Source organism: Gossypium hirsutum, chromosome A05 (assembly GCF_007990345.1).
Source record: "Gossypium hirsutum isolate 1008001.06 chromosome A05, Gossypium_hirsutum_v2.1, whole genome shotgun sequence".
Taxonomy (NCBI): domain Eukaryota; kingdom Viridiplantae; phylum Streptophyta; class Magnoliopsida; order Malvales; family Malvaceae; genus Gossypium; species Gossypium hirsutum.
The window spans coordinates 30,061,353-30,077,354 of record NC_053428.1 but is presented as its reverse complement, the minus strand read 5'-3'; the positions used below and the strand labels follow the sequence as shown (position 1 = coordinate 30,077,354).

General features: G+C 31.9%; 1 protein-coding gene and 1 pseudogene across 2 annotated transcripts; one reads left to right on the top strand and one right to left on the bottom strand.

Annotated features, from left to right (window-relative positions):
• Positions 1–4,941: 4,941 nt before the first annotated feature.
• On the top strand, positions 4,942–9,491 carry LOC107960624 (alpha/beta hydrolase domain-containing protein 17A-like; annotated as a pseudogene).
• Positions 9,492–10,336: 845 nt separating this feature from the next.
• LOC107957528 (transcription factor bHLH145) lies at positions 10,337–14,196 on the bottom strand. 2 transcript variants are annotated; one of them, XM_016893061.2, is made up of 4 exons: positions 13,804–14,196; positions 12,802–13,373; positions 12,467–12,619; positions 10,337–12,380 (listed from the first exon to the last, which is right to left on the bottom strand). In XM_016893061.2, exon 4 carries the CDS (start codon positions 12,361–12,363, stop codon positions 11,293–11,295), a length of 1,071 nt encoding a protein of 356 aa, XP_016748550.2. In that variant the 5' UTR covers positions 12,364–12,380; positions 12,467–12,619; positions 12,802–13,373; positions 13,804–14,196; the 3' UTR covers positions 10,337–11,292. The 2 variants fall into 2 exon arrangements, with proteins under 2 accessions (XP_016748550.2, XP_040968095.1); XM_041112161.1 differs by lacking the exon at positions 12,467–12,619 and having other exon boundaries at positions 13,804–14,055.
• Between the last annotated feature and the right edge of the window lie 1,806 nt (positions 14,197–16,002).

The following is a 16,002-nucleotide window of genomic DNA, read 5'->3' as shown; positions in this document are numbered from 1 at the left end:
AATTAAATCTCAATAACTTGTTTGCAGTCTAGTAAGTCGTTATAATTGAATATAAAGTACTTTTTGAGGTAATCGTATATTTTCCCAAACTAGAAAAATGATGAATTTGATGTTGTGATTGCTTAAATCAACCTTGAATGCTTGAATTGTGATTTATATATATGTTATATTGAGATCTTGATATTTTAATGATCATGTTATAATAGTGATAATAATGATTATGCCCCATTAAATGATGTTAGACTTAGTCCAAATATAATTAGCATGCCATAGGATCACTGATATACAGATTACTAGCTTTAATTCCTTGAAGGTCATTAGCAAATATTAAAACCATCGTTGTTGGCAACTCGTGATGGTAGAACAAAATAATCCAGACAAAAACTAAAAACCATCATTACTTGGCAACTCGAAATGGCAGAATAAGATAGCCCAAATTCCTAGATAGTTATGGACTTAATCATTATATAGATGTGAGTATTCGTCCTAATGACAATCACCGGTTATTAGGAGGCTAAAATGAGTAAGTAATGAAAATAACGTTGAATGATATGTTGAATTATTGAGTACATAAGAATATGTAAGTATGAAATATTGAAATATATAATGAACGAGGAAGTTGGGAAATGATGTGATTGTTGAACTTGTGATAAAGCTAATGTTATGTTTATTTATTTACTTAATCGAATTATATATATTGAATTTAAATTACATTAGCATTATTGAGTATTTAATACTTAGCGTATGGTTATTTTTGTTTCTGTGTGCAAGCCTTGGATGTGAGTAGACGTAGACTTAAAGTGGTCAAGCATCCAACTTAACAACTCAACTCAAAACACACTTTATTACCTCTTTTGTATGTATATAGGAGTTTTGAGTTACATGGCATGTACCTAAGGTATTTGTGACTTGCTGTTGAGTTTGCATTTTGATATATTTAGTAATTGATCTAAAAGAGTTATAAAAGTGAATTTCATCCTTGAATTAGTAGATAATTATGCTAGATTATATGTGTTTGAACATGTGAATTAGTTGGTTAGATAATGATGCATTGATGGTTATGATTTAATAATGTTTAATTGTGTTTGTATGTGTTAAATTGATGATCCTACATTAAGGTAAAGTATAGGTATGCTTAAGGTATATTTTGTTCACTTGAAAATGTGCATTTTAGGTCATTTTGCCATTGAGTCTTGAGACTGCATGAACATGTCTCGAGACCACAAAAATAAAATTTACCTTATTGTTTATCTGAATGTTTAATATCTCGAGATATTATCTAAATAGTCTTAAGACAATTTCAATTAGGTCTCAAGATAATGTGCCCTTCGTCTTGAGACAAGGAAACAGCGAAGCTGATTAAGTTTTGCCCTATTCCAGGTCTCGAAACAAGAACCTTTTGTCTCGAGATATCTCCAGGCATTCAAACATTGAAGATAAAATAAGGAAACATGGGAAGTTGGTCTAGAGACTCAGTCTCGAGACACAATTTTCAATGTCTCGAGACAATTTAACTTTGAACAAAAAATACCTTAAATAAATTGAGGTCTGTCTCGAGAAAGAAGTTTGTTGTCTCGAGGCATAACATTGCAACTTGATATTTAAGTTTGAATTCAAGTCCTAACTCTATAAAATTATGAATTTGAAACTTAAACATTATGAATGTATAATTATGAATATAATTTATGGTTAAATTGGTTTGAATGATAATTATGATTTAAATTTTATGATTATGTAATAAAATAGTCTAAATTGCTTTGGTAACGTAATGTTACATCACATATTCGGATTGAGCGATGGTTGGATGTGGGGTTTCACACAATTTAAATAATTTTAACCTTTAATTAAATAAAAATTTAACCCTACGAAGAAATAATAAATTATTTTAGGTCTTTTTAATGATTTTTTTTTTTGCTTTGGCCTCACTTAATTATGTAATATTATCTTACCCCCTAACTAAGAGTGAGATCAAGAGGTAATATTAGGCGGTATCTTTTAGTCTAGGATGAGATCGAGAGGAGATTCCTAACTAAGAGTGGCAACCAATACACTCAGTATCTCAACTAATCAATCGACCATTGTTTAATCATTTTCATTATCTAAAACATAAAGAAGAAAACTTAGCTTAGTTAGTTTAATTAATAGTTTAATTTTATTTTATAAACCATTTTATTTGGATTTGCACTAATAATTTTCGACTCGATTATATTAGTAATTGCTTAACTTGTATTTGACTTGATAAAGACATTTACGCACTTAGCAATCCTTTGGTTTCAACCCCTTAGAATACTTTGGTGTTCCATCGGACACTATAAATATTATAACTGACACTATCCGCTTGCAGTTAAAACCCGCTCTTCAAAAAAATGGTTTTTTAGAACTGTTTGTTTTAATGCGCACGCACATGGGCGGTCAATCATATCATATTATCTTACCCCCTAAAACAAAATTATTGGCTTCGTTCTTAATTGATAGAGCATTTTTTTTATCTCCACTAGTGGAGTTAAAATATTGTCATGTGCTTCGTTCTTTTTATATAAGCTAAAAGAACTCATATAATGAACCTCATGTGATGGCCTAATGGTCAAGTGTGTTCACCACTCTAGGTGTGGCCTAGGTTCGGGTCGCCCCAGTCGCATTGGTTGTTTGGGCTTTGATGTGTTATTGTAATTCACCAAAAAAAAAAGAAACTCATATAATAATTTTAAAAAATAAATTAAGCCCTTAATTGAAAATTACACTCAATTACCTAAAGTTAGCAATCAATTGAACACTTGAAATATAGATTCAAGTCAAAACTCCTGAAGGCTCATTAAGTATTGACGTGGCATTTGAATTAGGGCCCCTTGAATTTTATAAATTTATATATTAATGCATGGTACAATTATAGTTTAGCCCCAAAATAATAGTTTTTTATTTAATCTTTCTAAAAATTGTAAAAAATATAAACCAATACAATGATGAAAATTATTTTATGATGGCTTAATTGCTTTTTTAAATTATTTTACGAGAGTTTTTTCGACATTTAAACTAAAAATTATAAAAAATAGGAACATTAAAAACTATAAAAATTGTATAAAAGTATAGAAAAAATTATAAATATTATTAAAATAAAATGAAAATATGACAAGTTATTAAAATATTATAAAAAATAGATAACATATAAAATTTATTAAAAATGATAAAAAAACACTCTAAAAAGGTTATAGAAAATAATACAAAAATTATTAAAAAGTTATAAAATTTATTTAAAATATAAAAAATTGTTATTTTGAAGGTTTGAAATCTTTGATTTAGATAATAATAAAATGAGGAACTTGAAGTGTGATAGTGGTTGAGCTTCTATAGGTATCGAGTGAAGGTTTGAGTGACAGTGAATTTGTTGGTGGCTTAAGGCGAGTGATGAAAAATGATTTTGGTTGAAAATAGGGGTGTTCAATTAGTTAACCGACCGGTTAATCGACCCGAAATAACATTAACCGAATTAACTAACCTTTCAAAATTTTTAATCGTTAATCGAACGGAAATTTTTTCAAAAAAATTAACCAAACCGAAAATTTTTCAGTTAATTCGGTCGGTTAACCGAATTAACCGAAAATTATATATTTTTTTAATTTTTGGTTAAAATAAGTATAAAATTAATTGAATTAACCGAATTACCTGAATTACCCAAATTAATCGAATTAACTGAATTAACCGAATTATTTGTATAAAATTATATGTTTTTTATTTTTATTTTTATTTTTAGTTTTAGATTTTTATTTTTATTTTTATTTTTATTTTTAGTTTTAGATTTTTATTTTTATTTTTAGTTTTTATTTAGTAAATTATTTGTAATTTTTATGATTGGGTTGGGTAATTGGGTTGGGTTGGGTATTTGGGTTAATATATATTAGATTGGGTATTTGGGTTTATGTTGGATTGGGTTTGTGTGAATAGTGGGCTAATTATATATTATAAATTTTTTATTAATTTTTTTCGGTTAACCGAATTTTTTCGGTTAACCGACCGGTTTCGAACCGAATTAACTGTTAACCGAAAACTCAAAAAAAATTTAACCGATTCCCAACAGAATTAATTCGGTTAACCGACAGATTAACCGAATTCGGTCGGTTAATCGAATTTTGCACACCCCTAGTTGACAAGAGGTTATGTGAGGGAGGTTGATAAGGTGTGTCAAGGAAAACAAATTTGAGTAGTTATTTTTAAATTTTTTTATAATACTTAATAATTTTTCTACAATTTTCTATATTTTAAATAAAAATATAGATTTTTTTAAAAAAATATTAAAGAGTTAATTTTTAAATGATTAGAAATTATTATAATATTATAACAATTTTTAGAAAATTATAAAAAATATATTTTTAAATTAAAAATAACCAATTTTATAAATTTTTAAATAACTTTTAACATTTTTATCATTTAATATTTTTTATAATATTTTAATAGCATTTTCATTTATTCATAATAATGTAATAATATTTAGAATATTTATAAATTTAATATTTTAATAATTTTTAGGCTTAAAAACTAAAAAATCATTGTAAAATATTTAAAAAAACCAATCAAATCATTGTAAAAATAATTAATAAATTAATCAATACACCATGCCATCATTTAACAACCCGTAATGGTTTCAACGAAAAACTTTATTTCAAGGCCTTAATTAATTGTTAATTTTTAATTAAAAATTTAATTAAGTGTAATTTTCGTTTAAAAACTTAATTATTTTATAAAAGCTTTTTTTTAAAAATATAAGCCTTTAATATATTGAAGTTTTTTTTTCCTAATTGTTACTATATCCTATAATCACATGTGAGTTTCTCAATCCTACTTATCATTAAAAGACTACCATATAATTTTCCATCTATATAATGCAAATTATTAATATATTACACATTATGTAAATATAAAATAACTTACTTCAAGTTTCGGCAATCCATGGTTGAAACTTGTCACAGGTAGGTTCAAATTTGGAGTTGGATTGATTTGGTCAGAATTACAAAAACATGGTTATGAACTATGGAGTCGGCCTATTTATTCAGCCCAAGGGTGGCTTCTCCTTCACCCAATTGGATCAAGCTCCATTTTTCGTTAATGTTATATCAGCAACCCATTATAATACTTTTGTCTTGTTGAAAAATATAATTTAAAATATATATGTTTTTATCAGGTTCATTATAAATTTTAGCTGGCAATCTTGCAATAGATACTTCAAAAATTATAGAATTTACAATTTGACTTATAAGTGAATAAAAATATTTTATATTAAAAAATATATTTATAAAAATATATCAATTAATGATTATTAGTGGATTAGTAAAGGTTTTTTTTTATATAAATGTGTTCGTCTTATGATTGATTTTCAAATAATAATGTTTTTCATTTGTTTTATTTGAAGTATGAAAATATAAAAATACTACTTCAAATATAAAAATACTCTTATAAAGTAAGGGTATTTAAGTAATTTCACAGCCTAACAGTTTTTAAGACTAAGAGAGCGTTTGGTTCAGTGTATTACCCAATCCATTACACCCCGATTACGCTTGTATTACATTACGCCCCTATTCCGGCGTTTGGTTCGTTGTAATAGGTATTACGCGCGTATTACATTACGCCCCTAATCCCCAAATTGCCGTGTTTTCTAATCCCTTCCCAATTCGCTGTAATAGCTATTGCGTCTGGCTTCCCTCCCCATCTCTCTGTTTTACCCTCCCTCCCTACCCGACCCTCTCCTCTGCTGTCCTCGAAATTTCTCCTCCCATTTCCCACTGCTTCCGTTGATTATCTGTCCTTATCATTTCTTCTCGTCTCGGTGACTAATTTCTCTTCCCCATTTCCTCCCAACCCTATCTGCGCCGCACACCAAAACTCCCATTTAGTTCTTGAATTCATTGAATCGACTAGAAATGGAGATTTCTATGTGAAAGGAGCTTTGAGTGGGTGATATTAGATGGAAAATTTAGATATGTTTGGTGGTATGCAAACTTTATTGGCTATTTGGTTCCTTTAACAGTGTGATTTAATTTGGAAAGGAGCTGAACGATCTTCTTCTGGGAGATGATGTTGCTAGATATTAAACATGGAAATCAGTTTATGGGTTTGCATTGCTTTTATGTTAGCTTAGATGAAATCAGACGGATTAGATCTTGCTGTTAGTCTTGTTCATCTTGATACTTTATAGTTAATTACCATTACATTGCCACTATGTTACAACGATTATGCTTAAATTTTTCTATGTTTTTTTCAAGGACTGTATGCCAATACCATATCTGAATATGTGTTGAGTACATTTACTTTTGTAAAAAAGTAAAGAATCTGGATAACCAAGAATTGCTAGTTTAACCTGGTAAATTGGTCTTCATTGGCTAGCAATTAAGGTTTCATCATTTTCATTTAGCCTTAAGTGAATATTTTACCGTCTGGTGCAAGAAGCTATCACCATGCCAAAGGGAAAAATGATGGATTTGTTTGTTCATACCTCTAGGAATTATGATTGATGTCTTGGAATGACCTTTTTGTGCATGTTTCTTATCCGTTGAAGAAACTTCAGTTTAGCTACTCCTTAAATAAACTAATGGTGTATAGGTTTCTAATAGATTTTCTGTGATATTCTGCAGCTATGACTATTCTGGATACGGACAATCTTCTGGAAAGGTATATAAAATAAACATATTGTTTTGAAAGGAAAGGAAAATTAAAGTTATCTCTCTGTAAAAGATATGGTTATTATCTCTAAGGTGATAGGATTATATAAAGCTCTTTCTTACTTTTATCTTTTTACAGCCAAGTGAGCAGAGCACATATGCAGATATTGAAGCTGCATATAAATGTCTTGAAGAGAGCTATGGTACAAAACAGGAAGATATCATCCTCTATGGTTAATCTGTTGGTAGTGGCCCCACTTTGGATCTAGCAGCTCGACTGCCTCGGTTAAGAGCTGTTGTTTTGCACAGTCCCATACTTTCTGGTTTAAGAGTAATGTATCCTGTAAAGCGTACATATTGGTTTGACATTTATAAGGTAACAGAAAGCTGTATAAGTTTGCTTCTCCAGATTATTCTGCTAATAAGGATTTATTTATGTGAATATTGCAAAAATAATGTGTTCTTTTTTGGGCTGTTTGTTTGCAGAATATTGATAAAATTCCACTTGTCAATTGTCCGGTTCTTATCATTCATGTAAGTATCTGTAATCCTGACAATCTATAAGACTTCATATATTATAAATTTCATAAGCCTACCACATGCAAACATATCTCTTTATGTTTGAGCCATTATGTTACTTATATTGTTCTTATCTTTTTTACATTGAATTCTTCATAATTATAATGGAACTTAAAGAATTCTCATTTTTCTTTTATTTCTTCAAAGTCCAAAATTACTTTTGAACTTTTTTAGGTTGAAACTTGAAAGGATACCCCCATTATTGAAAGATGACATACTAAAGCAACACTCAACATTTTCTTCATATGATATCTTGAATTTTAATTTTTTCCCCTACATTTTCCTTTGATATGTTTGTTGTAATAACTTATCTGTTCTTACCCAAAGTTCCCTGGATCCACTTTCATTGGATGATGAATTGATGATTAGAGCTTTTGGCCTGCAGCCTGAATGAAAATATTGGCGCGGGGGGGGGGAGTGCGGGGGGCTATCAATGAATTTTGTAGACCTTTCTACAGTTTTGATTCACATAAAGTCATATCTGATCATTGATTTTGTCATGTTTAGTGCTACGGTGTTTCTCTTGAAGGTCCAATTCTTTCAGTCAAGTCTGACAAAATATAGATCTGCATTGAACTTTGGCCCATGCAGTGTCTCAAGTACAAACAAAAAGATAGCTGTCTTGGCAATGGGTAAATAATTGCAAGTTTTGGAGGATTGGCATTCCGGACAAAGTAAATTAATTGGAGTCCATAGAATTAAGAGTTCTTGCAACTTAAACACCCTTTCATCTTCTCTACTGAGGTGTAAATTAAGAAGTAAGAGGATCATGATTGAACCATTGTTTTCTTTATGATTTACCATCATTTTGTTATTAGTTTATTCTTTAGATAGTCAACAAATAACTATAGGAAACGATGAAGATTCCACACCCTTGTTTTGCTACCTAGAAAGAATTAAAAATATCAATCTCTGTTAATTTACTTTTATGAGGACAAATAAATTGGCTACTGTTAGGACAGATTATCCATATCTAGGGAGGATTGTTGAGCAGTATCTTGAAGTGAAAAGAATGGTCTGTATGGACCCCATTGATGGCTAACCCAGATTACTATGCCTGAATTTTGGTTTGGAAACCTTGCCTTAAGTTGACATTGTTGAAAATTTTCTGCATCTCTGCCATATATGGATAATTCCATTAGACAGTGCGCTGAAATTTAGTTTTCTTGGCTCCTTTTGCTTAGTCAAGTAAATCTTCTGTAGGTTGTATTTAAGGTTAGTTATCCTCATCCTTATATTCAATTTAATGCATGATTCCGGATTATGATCAAAATTTTCAATTTGTTGGCTTCCTTATACTTTCATAGTGCATAAAAATATTTGATCTATTTTACTCAAACTCCAGAGTAAATCCAATACGAGTACGTGTGCTATATTGCTTTTCCATATATAGAGAGAGAGACATATTCTCATACCTGTGTCAGTATAGTTTATAAGATTTGACTGTCAATGTTTCCTTTGTATTTGTCTTCATTTATTGAACTAGTAAATGACTACCACATAGAATATTGTTTGCAAATTACCTCATAGAAGGTGAAAATGATTTCATAGGCCACCAGTTATGGCTTTTGAGACCAGTCTGTTTATATCAATGTGTAGGGAACTTCGGATGAAGTTGTTGATTGCTCCCATGGAAAGCAACTCTGGGAACTATGCAAAGAGAAGTATGAACCTCTATGGCTTAAAGGAGGGAACCACTGTGATTTAGAGCAGTACCCTGAGTATATAAGACATCTCAAGAAGTTCATATCAACTGTTGAGAAATCTCCTTCTCAAAGGTACAGTTCTAGGAGAAGCACAGACCAATTTGAGCAGTCTCGGAAAAGTACTGATGCATTTGAGGTTTAAAGTAAGAGTACTGATCGAAGGGAGAAACCAAGGAAGAGCACTGACAGGCCTGAGAAGTTGAAAAACCAGTCTAATAATTTGGATAAGCTAGAAAAGCTAAGAATCTCTTTCAATCAATTGGAAAAGTCTCGAAGGAGTGTGGATTGCCATGAGAAGTCCCGGAAAAACGTTGACCATCAGTTGGAAAGAGCTCGCAAAAGTGTTGATCTGTTGGATAGAATACGAACAGGGTGATGATACTACTTTCGTGTAAAGAAAAAAAAACTCCATGCAAGTGTTTGACATTTCATGTTGTGATGAACTAAATCTGGTTTTGTTCTTTATTAATTCTTATGGCGTCTGAGGCTTTGTATTTGGTTTTCCCAATATCTTTTGATTATACTATGGCATGAAATATGAGTTTGGTGTTTTGCTTGACCTGTGTTTCGGCCGTTGAGATCTCTCTTGCAAACATAAGCTAGTTTTCCTTGGGCTAAAAAAATTGGGAATCAAACGGGTAAAAGCTTTGGTTTTTCGATTCAACAGTAAACTGATTATTATGCAGGCTACATGGCATTAATCATCTTAAGAGAACAAGCAGCAGTAAAAACCAGATTTGCAACCCTTCGCAAGTGTCAAAAAGTCTTTAATTTTTAAGAATTTTATTAAATTATATATTTTAATTAAAATATATTTAATAATAATTATGTTTAAATATGATTAAATTATTTATTATTGATAATAATAATCTTATTAAAATTTAAATAACAATAACAATAATAATTTACCAAAACAAATTTCTGCTAAGGGTATTCTAGTCATTTTAGTTTTTTCATTATGCTATTACACCTCTATTACACTCAACCAAACACAGGATTACTATTACGCCTCTATTCCATTACATTCAACCAAACAGTTGATTTGCTATTACACAGCTTTTCCATTACACCTCTATTCCATTACACCTCTAATCCAATACACCTCTAATCCAATACAGCGAACCAAACGTGCTGTAATTGTAGTGAGTGAAGAAGGTTTATTGAAGCTTTAAGAGATGATCGAAGCTCAGATGTTTGGCGGAATGATGATTCGCGAAGCAGAGGCTGTCTTGTCTTGGTTTGTCCAGAATTGGCCTCTCTTTCCATTATAATGGAGCCATAATTCTTTTACTGTGTTAACATGTATATAAATCTCAAGTTGTGGTCTGTTGATCAGATATTCATTTACTTCAAAAATAGTTTACATTTTAAATTATCATTGTACTAAAAATGCGTAGATTAAACTGGAATCAAACGGGAAATGTTCGCACTATTTCAGAGGGGAGGGGCGTTGCAAGGACCTAAGCCAAGAGTCTCGGCCTTAACACAATCCTTGTCCCATGCATAGATGCGGGCATGCAACGCAATTACATAGGTTTAAAGACAAAATAAATTGATAACATCACACCACACCTTTTTATAAATTTATATTACATCCAACCATTGCTTAACCCATCCAAGCATTACAATTTACGATCTCAAAGTTGAACAGCACCCATATGATACGCGCACCATACCACAACAACAAATACACGTAATCCATGAAAGTTACTCCGTACTCAGCTGCATCCGTATATGTTGAACATGAGCATGTTTAGATTTATCAAAGGGCTCTTTCAAGATCATATTTTCATACCCATGTTCAAAAGCCGAAGCAACACAACTCACAATATCTAGGGGCCCCATCAGACAAGAAGTTGGATGATGAAATGGGAGATTGGCTCGTGCAGTTTTCTACATCAAAGAAAAAGGGAAAGCCACAAGGATTAAAACTTGACAATCACTACAATAAAGGGTGAACAAAGTGATTATTGGGACCCAAACCATCTAAGAGGCGTGCATTTAGCCCACCCTTTATGAGGGTCCCCTCTTCAACAACCCAATCTTCTCACCCAGGTGAGTGCTGCTGCTTTCTCTAAACCCCAAGACTAATCATTCACAATCCTTCACTATCCTGCTTTCTACAGATTTTGAGAGATTTCAAACCAAAAGTAATGGTTTCCAGCTCAAATCATTCATGAAATAGACAATGGGGTTTGAGTTCCCTCTCCACTATCTTCGTATATTCATCTCTGGATTATGTGTAATGCATGCAACTCCAACCACGACTGCGTAAACTTCATTTATTTAGTTCCCTCCGTTAACAATGACTAATAATGACAGATGTTATAACTAACACTACTAATATGAATAGTGGCAACTCATGGAGTACTAAGTCCCAAGGTTTCTGCTTTGCGTTTCAGGGATTTTAAGTAATCAATGGCTTCGTCAAGAACCACGATTGCATCCTTGCCCGCTACACCAGGAATTAAGCTTTGTAATACACTCACAGTCTCACGAATTTTATCAATTCTCATTCTCTTGTTGCCTGAAGATAAATGCATACCATCGGATCTTAGATTTTGGCCATTGGCAAAACAGGAATCTGCATCATCCTCCTGCTCGGAACATCTGCAATGATTCAACGAACTAGTATTATCCATAAGCAATGGCGTATAATCATTACTGCCATCGAGCAGTTTTCGCTTTTTGGTTAGACCACTCGAGCTAGCAACCCCTTCAGCACCTCCCTCAAATTGCTCACAGTGAGCTGTCATTGTGCTAGGAGAGTGACCCGTGCTTGTCACTTCTTCATCCTCGGTATAATCACTATCATCATCGGAATAAAGCAGAGCATTGAGTTCTTCAGTGTCCTCATGCATTTCACTTTGCACATTAGTCTCATTGTCATCAAATACATCTTTAGATATTGGTCCAGGGTGAAGATTCGGGTTCACTGTAGCCATGGGATCCTCCTTATTCAAGTTACAACCAAAAGGCAAATTGGGACCCAAAGAACTGCACTTGATAGGAGTCCCAAAAGCAGAACTAAAGATCAGGGTAGTTTGACCACCAGATTTGTCAAAAACAAGGAATCTCTTCTGAGGACACCAAGATCCTGCCTTTGGGACAATGTTTTCCGTAAGATTCTCATAAGGGTTAGCTGGGAGTTGCTCTTTCAAAAAAGTGTTTGAAGAAGGTGCAAAGACCTGTTGAAAGCGTGGTGAACAGTGAAACCAGCCCTGGGGTTCATTAACTTGGCCAATCCGCAAGTGAGGTAAATCATGATATCCATAAACCGGCAAAGTCCCCCTGGTGGAGACCATCTTAGTGCCAGAGTTTATGAATAGAGGATTAGCATTTTGCTGCCCCAAAGGAGGTGGAGCGGCCAAAAGATTCATGTTGTGTGATTGCCAAGCCAAAGGAAACCAGGATCCACGGCCTTCTCCCATCTAACCAGAACAATTGCCTACAAAAACATCAAATCAACTTGAAAAAGTGTATTCCAGAGAATAAAAAGTAGATATTCCTAAACCAAGTACAAGCAATTCGTACCAGAATTCAAATGCTGTAGCAGTAGAAATAGCTGTTTACTTGAAGTTTCTCTCAAAAACAAGCGAAAAAACTAAAAACTCCAGCTTAACTTGAATGCGGGAACGTAAAACTAATCTACGTAACGGGCTTAAGCAAATGACGGAAATATTCAGCCTGGCAAAAACCCAATAAAGGGAATTCAGTAAAAGCTTTGCACAAACATTCTTTCCAATCACCAATAACACAAAGGACAAGAGATCTCATGCATTAAGAAAATAACTGTAAAATAACTTAACTACGTTAGTGTATATAGTTCTTTCATGAATACAAGGACAAGTAACGAACAAAAATCGAACCTGGCAATCCTGAAGAGGTTGAAAGCATGCAATGACTCTAACTACAATGGTGGCACTCCCTGCAATACCATTTTCGTACTTCAATGCCCGGAATCTTGTTTGGCCAGCTGCTTGGCACACCATAACTACGTTCCAACCCTTCAATATGACAGAAAACTAGATATCTTCCGGATGACAACGTGTTTAAAATCGGCAAAAATCCACAATCCAGGGCAATCAAAAACTCAAATGTCACTACAAAAACTATCCCTACCAAAATCAAAAGACTAACTCTAGATTTAGGAATTTGAGAAAGGGTTTGAAGGTTTTCAACTAATCTGTCGAACATAACACGGAACAACAACGAAAAAGGTGGATCCCATGGAAGAATAATAAAAAGAAACGGAGTACAAAAATAGGGTTCTTGCTAATCTAGATTATGCAATTACAGAATCACTCTACAATATAAGTTCAAAGAGACAACTTTTCGAAACACATCTACGGAAAGACTCAACCACCACCGCATACTGTTCTTTCTTCAATGAAAATCGCCACACTTCCCTTTTTCTTCTAAAACAACCTATTCAAGAACCCTGCAATGGCCAAACATATTCATTATTTTAACATCATATAACATAATATCTAAGTGAAAATCATAGTATTAAACGAATGTAAAGAATAATAATAATAATAAAAGAAGAAGACGACGATAGTGAACAAGTAAAATAGTTCATTCTGTTGATAACTGTAGCTGTTGAGATAAGATATGAGCTTTCTAAACCTTTAAGATTGGATCTAATTAGCGTTTCTTCCAGTATTCAAAAATTCAATATTTCATCGAACCCAATAAGAGAAATTTATAAAAATAAACTATCCAAAGCTATATAAAAATAGCAGAAAAAACAAATGGGTGAAAAAGAAAAGGAAAAAAACCCAGCAAGAAAATCAAACGCTTACTAAAAGAAGGAAAAGATTAAAGCAAATAAACTTTAAAAGAAAAACGAAGAGCATGAGATAACTTACAGCCATGAACAAAGCGGGGAAAAGGATGAACAAAGAAAAAAACCCAAAATCCCAAATCGATAAAACAAAAGAACCAAATTCAAATTGCTTCAATCCTTAAGCAGCTTGAGAATGAGAAACACTGGGAAAATGGAGTTTTAGAGTCAAACGATGGAAATTTATGTAAAGCAAGGAAGCTACGATTAAGATTATTTATAAAGAAAATTAGATTGTCACACCAAAAATAATAAAAATTATATTAAAGAAAATTAAAGATTAAAAAACAAAAGCAAGAAAAAAGAGAGAGAGTGATTAAAGGTTTGATACGTGCGTGCGTGCGTGCGTGCGTGCGTGAGGAGTGCACGCAAGGTATTAGTGAACAATAATGAAGCACAGTTCGAGCCGGTGGGGTGGGTCTTGGGTGCTGTTGGGGCCCTTTCTGGTGGTTTTATCATTACCCATTTCGGATTCTGAGTCTCACAATTTTTACTTTTGGATCCATTTTTACTTTTTAAAATATACACCTTTTATAAAATTATTTTAAAGAATAATATTTATAGGTTCAATTTCTATCATTTATGATTTTTGTGTTTACTTAGAAACACAGTTTATTAAATTATACTTTTATGAAAAAAATTAATATTTTTTAATCTCATTTTTCTTAAAATTATGATAAATAATGATCACTCTTGTTTTCATTACAATTTATATATATTAATAAATTTATTATATTAATCATAATTATAATAGTTCATGAAAAGTGATTACATCTCTAATTATAGTTTATAATTTATATTTAAAATCATAATATATTTATATTTATATTTTTAAAATATGGCATCTAGAAGATTTTTATTTTTATTTAGTCTTGAATTTTATTTGAAAAAAATATGAAATTGATTGAAATAATAAAAATAAAAGATTATGCCTATATATTTTTTTTAAAGTGTTATTATTACAAATTAAATATACACATTTACAATAAAAATAAAAATATATATCTAAATAATTATAGCGTAAAATCAAATCAATATAAAATACAACAAACAAAGAATTGGACAAAATTTATACATGCCATACGCACATGGTGTGCTTGGAGACTCAAAATTGAATACTCAAATACCCAAAAACTCCGCTTTGACCAACAATGACATTACATGTAATCTAAAATAACCTAATGTGTTATTAGTTGTACTTTTAGTTTCATTATTGCAAAAAGGTAAAGAAAATTTATTTAGGGATTGGTTTTGTACATCACAAATATGAAAAGAAATTGCAGATTTCTAACATATCGTCATGGTTTATTGGAATTTATTTTCGGTACAATTTGATAGTGACTAGAGCTGATCATGGGCTGGGCAACCCGGCCCGGCCCGGTCCGAATGTCTGCTCGAAAAATAAGAGGGTTTGGGTAAAAATATAAGCCCGAAAAATGGGCTTGGGCAAAAAAATGATGCCCATTTAGAAAACGGGTCGGGCCTCTGGTAAGATTTTTTGGCCCGGGCCTGGCCCAGCCCGGCCCGAATTATATATTAATATATATTTTTATTTTATTTTTAATCATTTTAAATTTTTAATATAACTATTTTTTACTATATTGTCAATTTATGTATTGTTTTAAGAATTGTTTTAGTATTATTTTTATTTATTTTAATATTTGTTTTTATGTTTTTAAATATATTTGATTTATTATATTTTTAAAATTTTTTATTTAATGAAATAAGTAAAAAAATTAATATGGGTCGGGCCAGGCTGGGCTCGGGCTTAGCAATTTTATTTCGGGCCGGACTTTGACAAACTTTTAGGCCCATATTTCGGGCCGGACCGAGCTCGGGCCTAATAGATGGGCCTAAAATTTTGTCTGAACCCGGCCCGGCCCATGATCACCTCTAATAGTGACAAAGTTAAGATGTAATTATCAATACATATCTAATGGTGTCTAGCATTACAGTTTATATCCCCCCTCCAATGAAATTTTCATGATGGATGCGGCTTGCAATAGTTCAATAAATCCTTTTACTTTGCTGTAATGCTTTCGTGATGATGGGTATACAAATGGAAGCATAAGAAAAATGGGAATTGGCAGTTCCAGTTATATCATTTCAAACTTGATTTTCTTTGATCTACTGTGTTTTTCTATTTGTAATTAAATTCGTTGCTTATTGAATTCCATTGTTATTATAATTTTTTTAATTAATTAACTTGTAAGTTGTGTTTATT

Coding starts and splice junctions, on each gene's coding strand:
- LOC107957528 (XM_016893061.2), bottom strand. CDS start 12,363: ATGGGAGAAGGCCGTGGATCCTGGTTTCCTTTGGCTTGGCAATCACAC.